Source organism: Xiphophorus hellerii, chromosome 8 (assembly GCF_003331165.1).
Source record: "Xiphophorus hellerii strain 12219 chromosome 8, Xiphophorus_hellerii-4.1, whole genome shotgun sequence".
NCBI classification, from domain to species: Eukaryota; Metazoa; Chordata; class Actinopteri; order Cyprinodontiformes; family Poeciliidae; genus Xiphophorus; species Xiphophorus hellerii.
Window position 1 is genome coordinate 15,670,574 of NC_045679.1, and position 19,106 is coordinate 15,689,679.

The window sequence follows — 19,106 nt, forward strand, 5'->3', positions numbered from 1 at the left end:
ATATATTAATTTCAAGGTGCATCAGAGTTGTAAATAAATCTGCAGTTTGCGTTTAGGATGAGGAGCTCTGTCATACACACTAACTAAACTAAAAAAAAAAAAAAAAAGCAACTTAATGATTTACTCTTGAAGTGCACTTGAGATGACGTAGTGCACATACAGCCGCGCCAAGGGCAAAAGTATAATCGGGACGCAAGAAAGCAAAAAAAAAAAAGAAGAAGAAGTTGTTCCTGGAAACAGGGGGGAAAGATCGCGGGGAAGCTGCGGAGGGATTTCTAACCGGCTCAACTTTTTTCTCACTTATCAAAAACTCGACAAGAAACACCAGAAATGAGAATAAAGTGAACAACTAGGAGGACTGAACGGTCAGTTTGGGGAACAGTGACCGTTCATTGCAGGTAAGTTGATGCGTCACAATGACGCGGTGATAAATAGTCTATTTTTATAATAGTTTTGTAGAAAATATGTATCAGGCTACAAAACGTACAATTAACTTGCGTGTGAGTTCTCACAAATGTTCCAAGTCAACATTACCATTTAGGACTCCATTTTCTAAATCGGTTCATAGCTGTTTTTATGTTGCTTTTCAGGCAGCCGGACTTTATTATGCGCCCCCTCTTCGAATCTGAATTTGGTAATTAAAGTGAATGATATAGCTTCTTTCACAGGCAAAATCACAATAACATCACAGCATAACATTTAAAACATGTTTTTTTTATTTTTAAATTTTAAAAAAAGAACTTATTAAACCCAACAGACAATCATGCAAATATTTCAAGAGTTATAAAGTAAAAATATTGCCTTCATCCATTTTTTAAAAATGAGTAAACACTCTCAAGACAACATAAACAAAAGGAACCTTTTTTCCAAAGTCAAGGTATAGAAGTCTGGAAAAAGTGATCCTGTTATATTTGGACCCTGGAGCTAAGAACAGACTTTGACAAGGACTTTTTGAGTTGGAATATGTCTTTAATAATTCTGTCATGGAGAAATGAGCTTGAGTAAAAGGCTGATATTAGGGTTTGTTAGGGCAGTGTTTCCCAACCCTGGTCCAAAAAGACACACTGCCCTACATGTGTCAAATGTTTCCCTACTTCAAGCTCATATAATTTCAATTGATAGGTGATTAATAGGCTTTTGTTGAACTGCAATCATCTGAATCAGATGTCTTAAATCAGGGAAACATCCAAATATACTGGACAGTGTGCATTGAAGACCAGAACTGAGAAACATTGAATTAGAATGAGAACAAATTCTAAAATGAAAAGGTGCCAGTGCAAAGGCATCAAACTTTGTTCAAGTGTATTGTTTGTTGTTTTTTGAGGAAGCAGAATCAAAAAGCAAATTACAACAGGACAGAAATTCCAATTATGAAACTCCAAGAACATGCTGGAAACCTAGAGTAACCACAAAGTGTGATTACTAATCCGGGAGCAGGTGGTTGATTATAAACAGGGTGCAACTGTGTGGGAAGGCAAGTAGCTGATGTTGAACCTAGAAGAAGGAGAAGTGGCAGATGGAACACACAGGGAAGCAAAATCATTGAAACTAGAACACAGTGCAATGCAGAAACCCAACAGGTTTAATAAAAGTATTAATCCAAGTTCAAACGAAAATGAGACATTTAGAAACAGAAGCACTGGGAAACCAAAACTGAATACACAGAGTTTATGGAGCAGTTCTAAAATAAACCAGAAACTCGGATCAACGCAAAATAACCAAAACCAAAAACTGCAACTCAGAGCAGAAATTTAATATAACAGAACAATAACAGAAGAATTGATTGAGCAGAATAAGAAAATTAAAGAGGGACAAATTCCAAAATGAGACAAAAAAGTCCCAAAGATTACAACACTGAGTTGGTTTAAAATCTTAAGGATACAACAAAATAACGGCTCCAATTTCAATACAGAATATAGTGTTTATGAGTTAGTAATTCAAAAAGCCAAAGCGATCAACGAGCCTGCCTAAAAATTGTGATATGACAAACTAAAAACAAAAGTCAAACATTTAAATGTAAATAGAGTAAAAAGATTCATATATTTTTTTACATTCAACTTCTTATCTTTTAGACAAAAATTTAAGTTTAAAAAGCAAAAGTTTTTCTCTGTATTCAGTTCAGTTTGATTTCTCCATATGCATCCAGATTTGGAAAGTGATTAAAACTAATTGCATCATTTTCAAGACTTTTTAAGACTATGAACATTTCTTATTTTTATTTACATACTGAAAGGATTTACTGTGTATACTCAATGTTTTATTTATCCATCCTTTTTGAAATTATTTCTTAAATTTTTTTGTATTTGAAGGCATTGCCGTTGGACACCCATCTTTGATATAAAACCAGCTTCACAAGACACAGTTGTGGGAATAAGAGTTCTTCATGAGCACAGATCCTTTGCAGAATCTGCCTGAGCCATGAGTGGAAAAGGTTGCCAGCTCCTGGTGTCTCCCTGCAGCATTCCTCCATCACTGAATACAATCAGAGGCCACCAGTCCCAGACCATCGGGATACCTGTGTCTTCTTCACCTCAACAAGCAGGACTTAGGTCGTCCACAGGCAGAACAGAGAAAGCAAAAAGCAGAAGCATCCATTCTTTAACTTTTGGAAACCAAAATGAAGGCCATGTTGTCCTCCCTAACCTGAGCCTCCGCAGAAAAGTGTTGACCAATGGGAAACATTTAACGGTGCCACCCAGGAACCCAGAGCAAATACCCTCTTTTCCACTTCAGAACTCAGCTAAGACAACTGCCAGGAATGCAAAACTCCTAAACTCTTCTATCTACAGTGTCAAAGGTAAAAACAAAACTTAAAGGATGAAAATGTCTTGCAAAAATGCTTGTGTGAGTAAAATCTAGGTGTTACTTTATTTTCTAAAACAGCATTTTAAAGCTTTTCAGTGCCTTACGAAAGTATTCAAACTCATTAAACTTCTTATATTTTCTTACCCTGTATCTTATTGAGGTTTTATGTGTTTTTATTTGAATAAATAACATATTCCTGCTAACACTGGACACGTTCCATGTCTGTGCTCTGTTTCAGGGTGATGTGGTGTATTTGTTTTCCATCACCCGTATGTTTTTTTTACAGAGCACTAAAAGTTCAATGTTCTCATCTAAATAGAGTAATTTCTTTTACTCAACTTAGACCTGTCATCCACCTGAACTGAGCATCTCTACAGCTACTCTGGAGTTACAGTATAAGGGGTCTTTTTGGAACAATGATCTACTTTAGGAACAATGATCTACTTTAGAATAATGACCATGTCTTTTTCAAAGTTTTTCAAAGTGTCTTTGCAGTTTCATCGCTGATCTGTGTGCTCTCTGTATTTAGGGGTATTAGAATAAAATAGACTAAATCCAATGCATGCTACTCAAAGAACACTAAAGACCTATAATTTCCAGTGTGGTTCACAGTTGTTTCATAGCTCATAGCTGCGCAGTTAAGATCTGTTGATGGCTAAGTGCTTTTGAGTTTGGTTTTCTAATTTGTCCCCATAACTTACTGTATATGCTCTAGTGCAGTATAACCCAGGTTATTTTTTAAAGTTCTGGATTGTCTCCAGCTGATTTTGCAGTGTCTGGATCCACTTTTGATGCCTCTGGTCCGGCAGCGGGTGTTAATCTAACAGTGACCAGTAGCCCTATAAGTGCTTTCTCAGTGCCAACATTTCCTGCAAGACTTCGGCCTCCGTCCTCTCACAGTGTGCCATTTTCTCACAACGATGCCAGGTGAGCAATATCTCAGAGATATGTCATTGTATGAGGCCCTCACAAGATTTGATATTATTTCTAAAGCAAACAGGAATCTTTTTCAGGTCCTTATTTTCCAGAGAATCCCTGGCGTCCACCACCCTCAGCCTGTTTGAAACCCAGTCTGTGTTTAGTAGCAAACACGACTGGGCATATGGTTACCGTGTGCTTCCCCCCGTGGGACTACCTCAGAACTGTGCCCAAGCCGGTGAGGGCAGTGAACAACTCAGCCTCTCCCCCGGCACAGCCATGTCTGGCACCACCGCGTCAGGAGAAACAAGCACCTCTGCCTCCCTGCCCTCGTATCTTTTTGCAGCTGAGGCTGGAAGCCCGAGACAATCTCATGCGAAGAAGAGAGCGCTTTCCACGTCACCATTGTCAGATGTCATGGGGATTGATTTTAACAGCATTATACGGACCTCGCCCACATCGCTTGTGGCTTACATCAATGGTTCTCTCAGCTCTCCGTCGTCCCATCTCACCCTCTCTCCTGTTCACTCTGACGGATATGGTCATTTTTTAGGGGTGAAAGGTCGCTGCATACCCTACAACCATCTGTGCAGCATGCCAGGCCCTACACAAACAGTAACCCTGCTATCAGAGTCTGGCCGTATTCAGGTGCTTGATGAGGGAGGGGGCCTGGAGAACCAGATGGCTAACATGATGGTGGGGCCTCAGTGCCTTTCACATGAAGAAGGGTTCCTGGAAAAGACTTCAGAGAGTTGTAGCCAAATGTCTAACTGCATTCTACCACCGTTGCAGCCAGAGCCAGCGTCGTTGACAAGGGTCCAAGAAGCCACTGTTCCACATGGGCCTCCTCCCCCTTACCACTCACATCATCACATAAACCCTTCCAGATACCACTGCAAAATGAAGGCCCAGTCTCAGAACACTGCCATACAAGCTCCCATGTTTCCACACAGGCACGGAGTTACCTTTTTACCACAGATTCCCATGCTGGAGGAGGAGGAAGGGGAGGCAGAGGACTGCGGCACCCACTGCTGCAGGTGGCTGGATTGCACTGCAGTTTACGACCAAAAGGAGGAGCTGGTAAGGCACATAGAGAAGCTGCATGTGGACCAGCAAAAGGCAGAGGACTTCACCTGCTATTGGGTTGGCTGTCCACGAAACTTTAAGCCATTCAATGCCAGATACAAGCTTCTTATCCACATGAGGGTCCACTCCGGAGAGAAACCCAACAAATGCTCGGTATACCTTACATATATTTCTCTTGCATCTTGCATTCTGCTGAAATCAATCCTGCATTCTCCTTGTTTCTGATTGTTGTCTGAAAACACTCAATCAGTTGAAAAGGTTTTGCTCCTCTGTGAGATGACATAACTGAATGCCGACAACACAGAAGCATGATAAATGGCGGACCTCGCTAAATTCACTTCACTATGAGCAAATTAACGCTACAGTTTCTATTTGAAAACTGCCAAAAAATCGTTACTAGGGTGACTACCCTCATATGAAATGACATTTGGGAAAGGTCTTCATTTAAAATATGGCCAGTCTGATTCTTACTTAAGCCACGGGGCAATTAGCAGAGCTCTGTGATAATTGGCATGGGAGTTAACTTAATTATATAGTTATTAAATAAGCACAAAAGAGGCCTTGCACTGCAGCTCTGGCAATACCCACTGGGCCTCTGCAAGCTATTGTGGTTGTCTGCATCCAAAGGGTTTGCCAGGACTGAGCCAGAAAAGCTTGGCTGCTGTCCTGGGAAGGTGATGCCCCTTTGGCAACAGAGATAGTTTATTTTAAAATGTTTTAGATGGGGAGATAAGGCAAAGCAAGTTTTTTATTTTTTTTACATTGCACTATCGATGCACAAGGTAATTAAAAGTTTTCTACAGGAAAAAAAAAGTGTTTCAAAAGTTGTATTAAAATACAAAAAAAACTAAACATAAAATGGTAAAGGCAAAGTTTACATTATTAAAAAATAATAACGTGAAATGTAAATACAAAATGAAATAAAGTCATGGTGACTGTAAAGCGCTTCACAGCTATCTGATAGCTTCAATGACGCATACCAGAAACATAAATCCAACATTGGATTGTTTGGTTTCTCCAAGTTTTGGGTTCTGGACGAACTGTAGCTGTCTAATTACTTTTAAAAACTTGAAAAGACAATTGCAATACTTGTAGTAACTGAAGAAAAAAATATGTTAGCTGTTTTTCTGCATCCTATTTTAGCAGGAAACCCTCAAATCTGAAATATAGATTTGAGGGCAACAGATCTTTCCTGCTATTTAATTTGAGTCTGAATCTCTAACAGTCCCTGTGTTATTGGCATCATCTTTATGTAATCTGTAAATAATCTAAACTAGGGGAGCATGTGCAGTAGATGCTGACACATTTAGTTTAAGAATAGAGACTTGAGGATCCCCAGATGTGATTGTTCTGCACTTAGACTTATGACCCACTTTTCCAGTCTATTAATCAGTATGTTATGATCAGCTTTGCTAAGCACAACACTGAGATCCAATAATACCACGACATATGTTACTTTTAATATGTAATATAAAGTGCAGTCTGAGTATAAATCTTTGATAACATTGTTTTATGTCAGAGCGTTGTCAGCACTACTCCTAAATTAAATTAGTTTAAAAAATGCATACAAATGTTGTTTTTAAAATGTGGAAATTAAAAGTTTATATTTTCATTTTATGCCACAAGCTTGAAACCATACTCACACTGGCAGCAAAAAAATTAAACAGAGAAAATATTTTCATTTCTAAAGTTTAGAAAGCATGCTTGCATTTAACAGATCCCTTTCAATTAAGCACAACAATTAATGCATTTAATTACATCTTAATTACTGTAAATAATAGAACAAGACATGAGAAACAAAACCGAAAAAATGGAACCATGCATGATGTTATGTTCTTCCTTCCTTTGTCCTTTGTCGTCTTGTACCTTTAAATTAGAACTGGAAATATTGTTGTGGTATTAGTGTAACATTATTTTTCAAACAGTCTTAACAATACATAAAATGTTTTTCCTTAATTTTTTTAAAGGACATAAAGTACTGGACTGATTTGTGTAAGCACAGTTCTAAGTCAATAAATCTGTGTTGCCTTGCCTAAGGATTCATGCAGGTTTTGCATCTCTGGACAAATTTTATCTGCGTAAAAATGGCTCTTTGCATCATAAAGGTTGTTGACACGCACAGTAGCGTAACCAATTTATTTCTTAGACACATATACACCTTGATTGTGTTGTCTTTTCCTCACTCCCACTTCTGACTTGGATGAGTAATTAACAAGTCATGGGCTGAACATGGTTTAGTACATTGATGCTTTTAACAAGTTAAAAATTAACATCATGCATACCTGCAGTCGACCTTCTGCTCCAAAATACTCACTTATTAGTTGAAACTGGCTCTGTTGCCATGGAGGCTGCCGTTGTTGGATGGCTCCCTTTAATCATTCGGTGATGAAACATTTATGGCTGCAGCTTATTGCCAAAAGGAGAATTTGAACCTGTAGTTGTTTCTCCAGAAAACACCTAATCAGGAAAAGAAAAGCTTTACGCAGGCTACCCACAGTCATTTGCTTTTTTAAAACATTTTGAAGTAATTTGCTTAGACATTTTTCCCTATGAGTAAAATTTATTTTAAGAAGATAAATTATTTTAAAATGTAGAAATATGTAATTTTTCTTTAATAGATGGCAGCTATAGAAGCTGTAGTATAGCATATAAGGCACATTGTGCCAACATCACAACATTGAAGTAGCTCTTGTTTCACAGTGGACATATGGGGCAGGCTCAGACTTGTACTGTTATCCCACAATCTGGTCAACAATTATTAAACAGTTTCTTTTTAAAAATACAACCGTTACCTGTTTGTTTTAGGTAACCTAAGCAACAATAGTTTTACAGGTATACTGTGAGGGTAAATGTGAATTTTAGACAACTTGTAAATATATTTAAAAAAGCACTAGTACCACTGTACCGGTACAGTGGTACTAGTGCTTTTTTAGTACTTATAATATAATATAATATAATATAATATAATATAATATAAGTGAAGATATTGTTTTCACTTATGGAAATAATATCTTCTTGTAAGTGTGATGACTTAAAACAAGTCTCTGTATCTTACTGAAAAATTTATCGAGTTAGTTTTGTCTTATTTCAAGTTTACTAAGATATTTGCACTAGAAACTAGACTAAAAATACTTTGTAAGACTTTGTGCTTTCACAGTGTGTGAGCTAATACCTCACAGAAAGCTTCCAATGATTAATTTGCCCCTAATGTTTTTTGTTGTGTTTCAATTTACATTTAATCTTTCCTTTTTTCTCATTTTATTCTCCACCCAGTGAGGTTTTAAATGTGCTTTGCAAATAAATTGACATTGACAAGCTCTGAGAAACAGCAGATCCAAGAATACCGTCTATGCGATCATTGATATTGCCTCGGAAACGCTGCTTTGATGACAAGCCCCTTGATGCGTTTTTGTTCAGTAACTGTTAGCATCTTTTCTGTTTCACCCTGCCTGTGGGTCAGTGTTTCAGATGATGAAATCCCCAGAGGCCTTCCAATTTTATCTTGAGAATTTTTAAAAGATATTTGAAGTTTCTAGGATTACCTAATACCTAGAAAGTATGTGTAGTTTAAAGAGTTTCACAAAAAGAAAGATTAAAAAAAAGGCACAAAAAATTTGGCATAACAGGGTGTAGAATAGTGAAGTGACCTCAGAGCTGAACCGGGCACCAGACAGAGTCTGCTGGCACAGACTGCAGCTGTCATTGTTCAGCTGGGGCGTGAGTACCTGCCAGGATCTGTCAGAAGTTGGCTGTGAGACTGAGAAGCCACACTGCTTTCTTTTCAATCCTAAACATCCCTTGTGGCACAGTAAAAAGCCCTCTTCGGGAGAGCTTTGTGACACAGAGAAGCGGAGAGGGAGTAACACAGCTACTTACCTCTGGACTTGGCTGGAGTTCTGCCAGGATCTAAGTTTAAAGTTAGTTCAGTCCAGTTTGGTGTTTAGATGCTATTTATCTTTGTTTGCTTCAGGCAGGTGTCTTTTTCCTGTTGTTGTTTTCTTGCCCTAATTTGGCCTTCAGTGCAAGGCCTTTATAGTGCTATCAGAAATAGATGGCATGAACCAAGATTTCTCTCCTAAATAAGAGATGTATGAAATGTTTTACATATTTTCTCTCTTTTCTGTTTCATGTTTCCAAATTAATTTCCACTTCCATCAAATGTTTGGAATTCTTCCCAAGTCTTTTTACAAACCTTATGATTGGACCATGTAAATACCTTTCCTGGAATTGAATGAAAATCTGTTTTTGCAATCGATTGCAAAAACAAGATTGGCTTGTTTGATTTCTTTATTTTTTTATTTTTCAGTCAAAAATCACTGTTGTGTTAGGAAAGAACGGCAAGAATTTCTCATTCTGAGGGAACAAAAGTTCATTTATTTCTGGCAACTATGACCAAGAGATATAAGAATGTGAGGAATCCAGTCCTGGAGAAAGAATAACAATATCAGACATGGTCTATGCTCCTTGATCATGAGGCTTCGTTAGGACAAAAAAAAACCAAGATTCCCGTCACAAACCACCCCTTCTGACCCCCCAGGAAGAGAGCAACATAATTCTGGACTTAGGAGAAAAGGCTTTGCATGATTTGGATGTTTTAGGGATGAAGTCATTGGTCACATGATGAGGTAACCACTTATGTTCCCTGGAATTAGACTTGGTATTAATATTTTCCTCAAACGCCAGACACTATCTACCCACATAAGACCTTCTCTATGGTGCTGTCATTCATTAAATTACTTATCAGTCTTACAGTAAAAATTTATATGTATTAGCTTACTAAACGTTGCTGTTTATTTATTCATAATTCATAGCTGCCAGATGCTGTCAAGTTGATGCAAGATGTGTGGTTAATAACAAAATACAACTATGCATGTTTAAACACTGACCCCTGCTGGTCACACTGCAAACGTGAAAAGTTTGGGTCAGATTGATTTTGGTAAAATGTAAACACTAAAATAAGCTCTTTGTAAGTAAATTCGCCAATTAACAATATTGAAACATTGAGCTGAAACCATTCACTGTAAAAACAAACAATAAAGCCTTAAATTATCCATGCTTCTAAACTGATTTGGATTTTTGCTGGGTTAGCCACTACAAAAACCTATCACTACGTCTAGTCAGAAAAACAAATAATTTGAAAACAGATCATGTCAGAAAGGATTAAAAATGTGGGGTTTAGCTGTACATGTGTGGCAAAAATGGTGCAGTTGTCCCCTAAAACTACTATGCCTTGTTAAGTATTGTGTTATTTAACCTCTGAGGGTTTCACATAATAACTGCATTTGTACTGAGATTAATTTAACTAAGTTGTGTTTGGGGGTATCCGTTTAAAATGGGTTGATTTTGTATCCCTTCACATCTCATTTATGGACTATTTGTGTTGGTCTTTCATAGATTTTGGTAACTTTGTTTAGTCCAAAAAGTCATTTTGTCCTTGTACAGGCAATGTACAATATGTCTAGAGCTACAGAACCTTCTTATTTGGACTTATTTTCACAAGTATACTGTAAAAACATAGTTTCATTGTGAAACCAAAATAAAAGTAATTATTTTTTTAATTTAAAACTGGGGAAAACATTTAATTTTTTACAAGGAAAAAAGTATTTCTCTTGTAAAACAAGGTCAAATTAGTCTTTTCCTGAAAAAACCTGAAAAAAAAACAAAAATGAAAGTGAAAATTGAAATTCTGATTAATTATTCAGAACAGCAACATAGAAAGACAACAAAATCAAATCCTATAGAACATTAGCGTAGACATTTTCCACTTCATGGAAAACTTCTACTGATTTTCATAAAAGACAGAGCAACCCTGTAGTTTCAGAGCCGCAGGTTGCACATCCATTTCACTCACATGAACTTCTAACAAAATATGTTGTTTGTGGTTCTAATCTGATGAAACAAAGGGTGTTAGCAATCCTTGTGCAAGGAACCATAAGTGACATTTTTCGTAAACTTTGCATTTTACTATTATGGCCTCATTTTATAATAACACTATTCATTTTAATGAAACTAGTTTCAAATTTTTTCTTTGTACAAGCTGCTCGTCTATAAGCAGGAGTAATTTTAACCACATTTTATGTTTATACTGTCACAGTTTGAAGGCTGCAACAAGGCTTTTTCTAGACTTGAAAACCTGAAGATTCACCTGCGCAGCCACACAGGGGAGAAACCCTATATGTGTCAGCACCCAGGGTGTCACAAGGCTTTCAGCAACTCAAGCGATAGAGCTAAACACCAGCGAACACACCTGGACACGGTCAGTGGTGCCTCATCACAATCGCATGATATAATTAGAGATGTTATTTTGATTCTTTGGATCACTATGTGTTCACCGTCTGGGTTTATGTGTCTGTGGTTGTGCAGAAACCATATGCCTGCCAGGTACCTGGCTGTGCAAAGCGCTACACTGACCCCAGTTCATTGAGGAAACATATGAAGTCTCATTCTACCAAAGAGCGGCAATTACGGAAGAAGGTGAGTACCCCAATGCTAGCATAGCAGAATAAAGCAGATCATCATACATACTGTTTTTTTCTGCTACACCTAAGGGATCATATATGCAGTAGAAGGACAGGGAATTCAAATGCTGTGATCATTGAATGAAAATCCTTGGGCTGTTTTTGTAAAGGATCTCAGGAATTTGCTGTCTGACGCTAAGCTTTAGAAATGGGTTCCACTTTGGTAACATGACAGCTGTGGATATGAAATAAACCTCTCTTACATACAGCACGTGACACATTTCATTTCATTGTGCTTTCCTTCATCCTAATTAGCTCTGTGACAGGCTTTTCATCCCACTCACTTAGCTCTGCAACTTAACTGTATACACAGATGATCATTATCTTTAATTAAAGGTGTGCATGCGGTTAGATGGAAATGACTTGCAGCCAAGTTTGTGAATTTATGCACACTTAGGTTAACAGAGGCAGAAAAGGGTCTCACAAAATTACTGAGTAATGTTGTTTGTCTTAGTGTTTTTTCCACTGAGAGCCACTCCATTAAGAGTTGCACTTTACAGTAGTGCAATTTTGCTATTAGGATTTTTGCATGTTAGTGAGAAAAGGTTTTTAATTTTGAGGTGTGTGTCATCAAAGATACTAACAAAAACCATGAGGATTTGCAGAGATACATTTTTCTGTTAGTTTAAATATAAGTTAGCTGATTTCATAGATGTTTTAAAATAAAATCTGTGATATGAAATTTTTTATTGTCTTCTGTAAAAATAACTTTAGTATTTGCTGAAAGCATTGAGTAAAAAATAAACATGTTCTAAGAGTTACAGTTCTATGGAAAGTTGTATGTTTATCACAAAAGTGTGAATCTTTGTGAATGCTTTTTAGATTGTCCTAAACTTATGCCTCTGGATTCATGCTACATCTGATGAACACATTTTTTATTAATTAGTAATTAAATCATGTAAAAATTAATATGCTATAAATGGATTTTCAGAGCAAAACATCTTCTGGTAGACAATAGAAAACTTATGTAGCAAGTAACATTTAAGGACTTTCTTAGGTGTCTTCAATAACTTTGAACATTTCCTCATATTTGTGGTATGGTATGTCTGTGACTCTTAATAAAGAGATGTGATTACCTTACCTACTACATTTCAGCAGCTGGAATGATTTTGCCAATGCAGACAGCTGAGTGGCAGATAATCTTACAGGAGGGGGCTTGGACCCTTTTAATGACTGTTATCAGCAGTATTGTTTACAGAAGTAGTAGAAAATTGTAAATGATATATGTAACATTAGAACGCAAATAGAACAATAGTGATATTGTGAACTTTCGCTAAGTGTCTCTGCTGTCCATATTTGTTTATGTTTAGCTTTTTGTGTCGTTTCTGTAGATGAAATCTTCCACTGATGCAGCCCAAGACACACTGGCTGACTGTTTGACCATTCACCCTCTACATCCTGACATTTCCCCGCCAGCAAGGCTAGACAACAGCTTGAACCCAGCTCTTGGTGCGTCTCATGAGACATACTGCTGTACGTCAAAGTTGTGGATGTTTGCATAAATGCATTTAATAGGAGGGGGGGAAAATCACAGACCTGAGGTGTCTGTAATTCCTGTTCCTCAGGTGCAACACAAGGACAGGATTCTTATCACAGTCCCCACTTGGATCAGATGTTCTCCATACCAGATAACTACAGGTAATTAACAATTATAGTTACAGTATTTTTATCATTATATTCAATACTTTTCAGTCATTTCTGAAAGTAGTGGTAAGTCTCTCAGTTAAACCTTAAATCTGTCAGATACGCATATCAAAGCTAATTCTTGCTTTTATGATAAGAAGTTAGCAAAATACCTTGCTACATTTTCATTAAGAGGGAGTAAACCACTCGAACAATGGTTGTCATGGTATCAAGGCTCCAAATACATGATTAAAATAATCAGTTTTTGCAAAAATCCACTTACTTGTTCTTGCATTAAACAAAAAGGATTTCGTTATTTTTTTATTTCATCTCACCTTGATGCATGTTAATCGTATTGAGACACAAGGTCTCATGTTCAAGTTCAACTTGTTTTAAATAGACATACAAAACATGTATGTGTTACAACAAACTACCATCTACATGATTCACGTAACTAATTAATTAAGAGTCTAACTGAGAGTAAAAGACAACAGCAATAAAACATCAAGAGCAGGAACCGCCACCCAACGATTAAATTATTGTTTGTGCTTTTGCTTTCTGCAAGTATGTGTAATGGATGCGCCAAGAAAAAGCTTTTCACATTCAATGGCCACAAACATTATTCACTTTTCAACCTGGGTAAAATGCCTCTTCAGTCACTCTTCTCTTCAAAGAACCTAATGAAGGATTTTTTGTCCTCGTGAGAAGCCAGATGCTTACGGCTCCTCAATGGTTTGGATTGTTCTCAGGCCAGCGGTGGGCCAAAGCTTTCCCTGTGGGACGTCCGAGCAGACAATCAGCTTGTGAGAACAGGCCTCGCCTTGCCTCATTGGTCTCAACCGCTCGCATCAATGGATGCTATAGCCACCACCAAGAGCTGCCGGGGAATTCCATGAGTGAATCATAAAATCTAGAAAATGCCATCTATGCTCCAACGAGTGAAGGCTGTAATTACTCCTTTAGTTGTTAAATCAGTTGAAGAAATCTTTGTTGGATTTTTTTTTTCATCTGATAGTGTTTGTTTCTCGGTCAGTGTTTTGTCTAAAACTTTACCTTAAAATTCATCTAATTTGCATGTAGCCTTGAAAAGTTAATACCAACATATCACCAGCTACTGTGTCATTTTAAGCAATCTTAAATAATAGTTCATGCTATTCTTAAAGTAATGCCTGATTTTTCATTAATGTTTAATGATAAATATGTACAGTACATTTTAATTTACCAGGATAACCTGCTAACAGTAAAGTGAAGAAATGGAGTAAGACTTTGTATCACATAGAGTGCATTTCGACACTAAAAAGCAGAGAGATTCTTCATTTGAAATACATCATCTCTTGAACACTGTGTAGGGAAAATCTTGCAGCAGTCACATTTTGTGCCACCGGTTTATCAAATGCACTAAAACAAATTCTCACAGCTGTTTGCAAGCATTAGATGTGATCTGACTGGAGTTTGCTCCTCTTTGCAAATCTGAAAATACACCCAAAGACAGACCTGTTTATCTACAAAAGTTCAGAAAATACATCTTAATTTTGAATAACCTATTAAGTGGAAACAATTCATTGACATATTAAATATGTATAACAAGGTATGTATGAAATTATTCAAAATGCAAGTGTTCCAGGATATGATTTATTTTTTATCTTTCAGCCTAGCTAATCAAAGTGACTGAAAGTGATGAATGGTCGCCAGTGAAGTTGCTGTGCAACAATCAGATGTTGGGGTAATTTGTTGTGCTTGGTGGCAGCTTAAATTAATTAATGATGGATCTATTACACAGAAAATATTAAATGATTATATATTACTTAACACACAATTTTAATTATAATTTGGAATTGTAATACATTATTTTCCATTTGTATAATTAATTGATTGGCAGATTATTGTATTTATTTTCCATGCACTTCTTTTACGTCATATATTGAATATTAAATAATGTTTCTTCACAAAAGTATGGCATTTTTGGCCCTTTAAGTACCTTGCTTATGTTGATATTAACCTTAAGAGCTGTACTGTTTCTCCAGAAGTTGATACAGTTGTACTATATATAAAACCATGATAATTTCAAACCAAGTTTCTACATACAATATTGTATTTGATAATGTTTCCTTATAATAATGACCAACTGGATAGGTTTGAAATATGTTCAAAGTTGTGTGTGTAAGAAATATTTATCCTCAACAAGAAGTAGTATTTACTAAAGCTTGAAATGCTTCAGGTTTGTTGATGAGCTGATCTCCAGGGACTCCTCTGGGCCTTCCTCCTCCACCTGCCACCCTCTTCCTCCCAGTGGACCGACGCTGCTGAACAACTGTGATCTGAAGCAACTTGGCCAGCCTCCTGATGTGGTGGATCAGAGCCCAGGTACTCCAAGTCTGAAATTTAAAAAATATTCACTACACACACTCATAATATCTAAAGAGCCTATTTACAGTGCCCTGCAAAAGTATTCACATCCCCTGTCCCATTTTGTCGCAATAATGTCAAAAAATGTTGTATTATTTGTGTTTAGTTCCACTTACTTTGATACTACTAAATAAATAATTGAGTGCAACCAGTTGCCTGCTGAAGTGACCTTTATTTGTCCACGTGTATAATTTCATAAATACAGTTTACCTATGAGGCCCTCTGTAGTTTACTCAGAGAACATTTGTGAACAAATAGCATCATGAAGATCACAGAACACATCAGGTAGGTAAAGAATAAAGCTGCATAAAGTATGGAAAAACTGCAGACTTTCAAAGCCATGACCATCCATTTTAAACTGACAGCAGAGATTAATCTTAGAAGCTGCTAAGAGGTCAGTGATACCTCTTGAGGAGCTGCAGTGATCCACAATTCAGATGATAGGACATTTTGACGTTGCATTATAAACCATGGTCTGTACATAACTGACCTTTATGGAAAAGTGGCAGAAACAAAGTCCTGTTATTCTTGTCACATGATTGGAAATATGCGGGTATGTGAAAAAAGGTGCTTCGGCTGTACAAAAAATGGCTTTCTGGCCTTCATACAAATGACTTTGTAAATTAACAATGCACATCACCTTTAAAACACTGTCCCCACAGTGAAACATGGTAATGCCAGCATCTTACTCTGGGAATAAAAAGCAAAACTTTCCGACTCCGACCTTTGGGGTTATGTTTTTAATTGCATTAAAACTGTGCTGACTAGATATAGTTGAAATATGATACACTTCAGATTTTTTTCTAAGAAAAAAATTTGAAAACTGTGGATCATTTTCCTCCCGCTTTACAATTATTCTCTATATGGTGATGGTCTGTCACATGAAATTTAAACTATGTGCATAGAAGTTTGTGGATGTGACTTTGAATACTTGTAAGGCACTGTACAAAGGTTTGCATAGTTTGTCAATCACATTTCAGCTGTGCTGTGAGGAATGTCTTTATAATAAGCATTAGCAGCTGATACCATTTCTTTTCAGCCATAATCAAGTACCTTTCAAATGCATGTCACCTTTAAATAAAACATGTTCCTGCTCAGACTCCACAGCCACAGAGATCCTGACAAGGTTCTCTGAGATCAAATGCTTGATGTTTAAAAGCAGCATGAATAAAAAGGTGACATTTCTTCCTTCACCCTGAAGAAAAATTCCTCCAGTTCCCATATTTATGGTAATGCTTATAGAAGCAGGCTTTGCTGCAGTTATCACCATGGCTGGACTTCCTCACAAATAGCCTTTGAAATGCTTAAAGTACATTGTAGAAAGCAGTCAAGGACAAGTACTTTATTGCTTTTTGATGTCCTTCTTTCTCACTCTGCATACATAGATCACTGTGTTTCTGTTTGCAATCTGCTGCAGGATTTGACGTCCATGTTCATATTCAAGATGCCCCTGCTGCTCAAGAGTTGCATGGCGGGGATTACTTCTGTATGGTGGACCACAGCTCAAGCAAGGTCCCCAGCATCTATACAGAGGCGTGATACTACTCAGTCGTCGTGGGTTTGCACTGCTTTGTAGTCTTTTATATTTAAATCAAATGATTCACAATAAGAGCCTATGGGAGAACGTACATGAGCCTTCAGAAATTTCATGTTTTCTTAATCCTTTCCTACACTTCTTGGATATAACATAAGGCACTTTAATACTTTCAGGTGGCATTTTGCACAATGTCAATACTGAATCAAAGCAAAGTATGCAAGAGATGATTTATTACAGTTTTTTCTTAGAAACTTGTCTTGGTAACTATAGTAACAAGAAAACCTTTATTATTTGACAGCAGTGTCATACATATTACTTGTTGCTTGAATATAGTAGTGTTCAGTAACCATTTCTGTGTTTAGATAATGAGGGAAATTACTGTTTGGGATCACACCAGTGACTTATAATGCTTTATTACTGCAAATTATTTAAACTTGACAACATTCTTGGCCCTTTATGAAAGCATTATATAATGCTTTACATTTTTGGACCTCTCCGCTTCCATTGTATGCCCGCATGGTGAGAGAAAGTACATTGTTATAATAATTAATTGTAGTGATAGTCTCTTGTTTCCAGTTTGTATTTTAACAAATGATCAAAATTCATATTATTTCCTTGTAAGTTCCACAGGATTTCCCAGGTGTGTTGGATAAGAGAAGTAAATAATTTGTACTCTCATATGTGGTTTTTAATAAATTCTGTATGGGGATTTTAACCTAATTACTTGTGACTAATTTCTTTTTTAACTGATAGACATTTTTATGTTGTTTTATTCAGTGAGGAGAGGAAGGTCAGAAGAAGTGTCTTGAGTGCAGTAGCTTGGAGATTTAACACACCCGGACCTGAAAGAGGGATTTAAAACCTGCTGTGGCAAGCCTGATCTGGCTGTAAAACACCGTCATGAAAGACACCTTGTGAAATAAACTGTAATTGAAAACACTAAAATAGCATCAGCACAAATGTAGATTCTAAAATATCTGCTTTGACCAGTGTTGTTTACTCTGCTGCATACTCCCACTTCTCCAAATAGGGGTTTCTACTCTTTATATGAAGGTCATAGGTCACATCTTTGTTGTTGTTGTATGAATTAGCGTTTAGCTGCAATCCCTTAATGCAGCTGTCAAAAAACTTTGTTCTCAAGACATAGTCTGTCACGCCTCTCATTCTGTAAGTCTGTAGTAAGTTTTTTCACAAAATGGTATTTGCTCTTAAAAGGTCACTAACACCCAAACTGCATAGTCACACCTTCTCTCCTTCATAACCAGCATCCACAATCTACTTTGGTAAGGCTGCTGTGGTATGCCGTTGTGTCTCAGGTTCTGGTTGTTTCTTCCCCGAAACAAGGGATGTTCAAGATACAACTCGGGACCAATTTGCACATCTTTAATTGATTCTGTGTGTCCACAGACTGCAATTCAAGAACAGTAAAAATTTGGCTTGCATGCGGAAGATGATGGATATTGGTTTTTTTTAATTTTATACGGAAAGATTTTTGCAGATAGTTTAAATTCTTCTTTAAGAATGTTAGGTTAAATGCAAAATATATATCTTTCATAAGCCAGGTTACTTGCAATCATTTAAATTTTATAGAAAATAGATCCAGAAACATCTAGGGACTTCTTAAAAGCAGATTCTGGCATGTCTCTTCATCAAACCTGCCTAAATATAGCAAATGTTTTAGAAGAAAGGTTGATCCATGTCCTCCTCTTGTTGTTCAGCAAAGAAAAAAAAATTCTGGACTAAAATAGAAACCAATAGACCCAAAAAAATCAGTAAACTGTATGTACTTCTTTCAAAAAGGCAAACTTGTGAAACCCTCTTCATGTTTTGCACTTACAGTTATTTTCACACTACTTTGTTACTTGTATTAAAATATTGAATATTTTGTTTAGTAATGGGCAGACAAAATTTAAAAGTTCTATTTGTATTTTGAATGTTTCTTTAAATTATTTTTACAATCCATGAATGACTTAATCTTGACACTTTGGACATCACTGTCTGAAACAAACATGTTTCAGCAGTTAGAACTCAAAAGGCTTGTTTCATTTCATAAATGTGTGTTTCAGAATTATTTATCTGATTTAAAACAAAAAAAGGCTGAAAATGTTTTATTTGTGTTTATTGGTTTCATTATGTCTAGGTTTTCGTGGCTCAAAAATACGATACCCTTTAAGAAATCTGAAATATTTTGCCACCATCTCTATTTTTCTTAT

The 19,106-nt window shown here is 36.7% G+C and overlaps 1 protein-coding gene across 2 annotated transcripts; it reads left to right on the forward strand.

The window, feature by feature from the left end:
- Positions 1-221: 221 nt before the first annotated feature.
- On the forward strand, positions 222-17,613 carry glis3 (GLIS family zinc finger 3). 2 transcript variants are annotated; one of them, XM_032568987.1, is made up of 10 exons: positions 222-398; positions 2,310-2,797; positions 3,567-3,732; positions 3,819-4,962; positions 10,904-11,065; positions 11,173-11,283; positions 12,659-12,800; positions 12,893-12,965; positions 15,169-15,314; positions 16,774-17,613. In XM_032568987.1, the coding sequence occupies exons 2-10, from the start codon at positions 2,419-2,421 to the stop codon at positions 16,893-16,895; spliced, it is 2,445 nt and encodes an 814-aa protein (XP_032424878.1). In that variant the 5' UTR covers positions 222-398; positions 2,310-2,418; the 3' UTR covers positions 16,896-17,613. The 2 variants fall into 2 exon arrangements, with proteins under 2 accessions (XP_032424878.1, XP_032424879.1); XM_032568988.1 differs by having other exon boundaries at positions 12,659-12,776.
- Positions 17,614-19,106: the final 1,493 nt, after the last annotated feature.

Bases quoted from the DNA above. Each gene is read 5' to 3' on its own strand.
- glis3 (XM_032568987.1), top strand. From the start codon at position 2,419: ATGAGTGGAAAAGGTTGCCAGCTCCTGGTGTCTCCCTGCAGCATTCCT. The intron at 3,733-3,818 runs GTGAGCAATATC...AATCTTTTTCAG, and splicing joins TTTTCTCACAACGATGCCAG to GTCCTTATTTTCCAGAGAAT. The intron at 4,963-10,903 runs GTATACCTTACA...ATACTGTCACAG, and splicing joins AGAAACCCAACAAATGCTCG to TTTGAAGGCTGCAACAAGGC.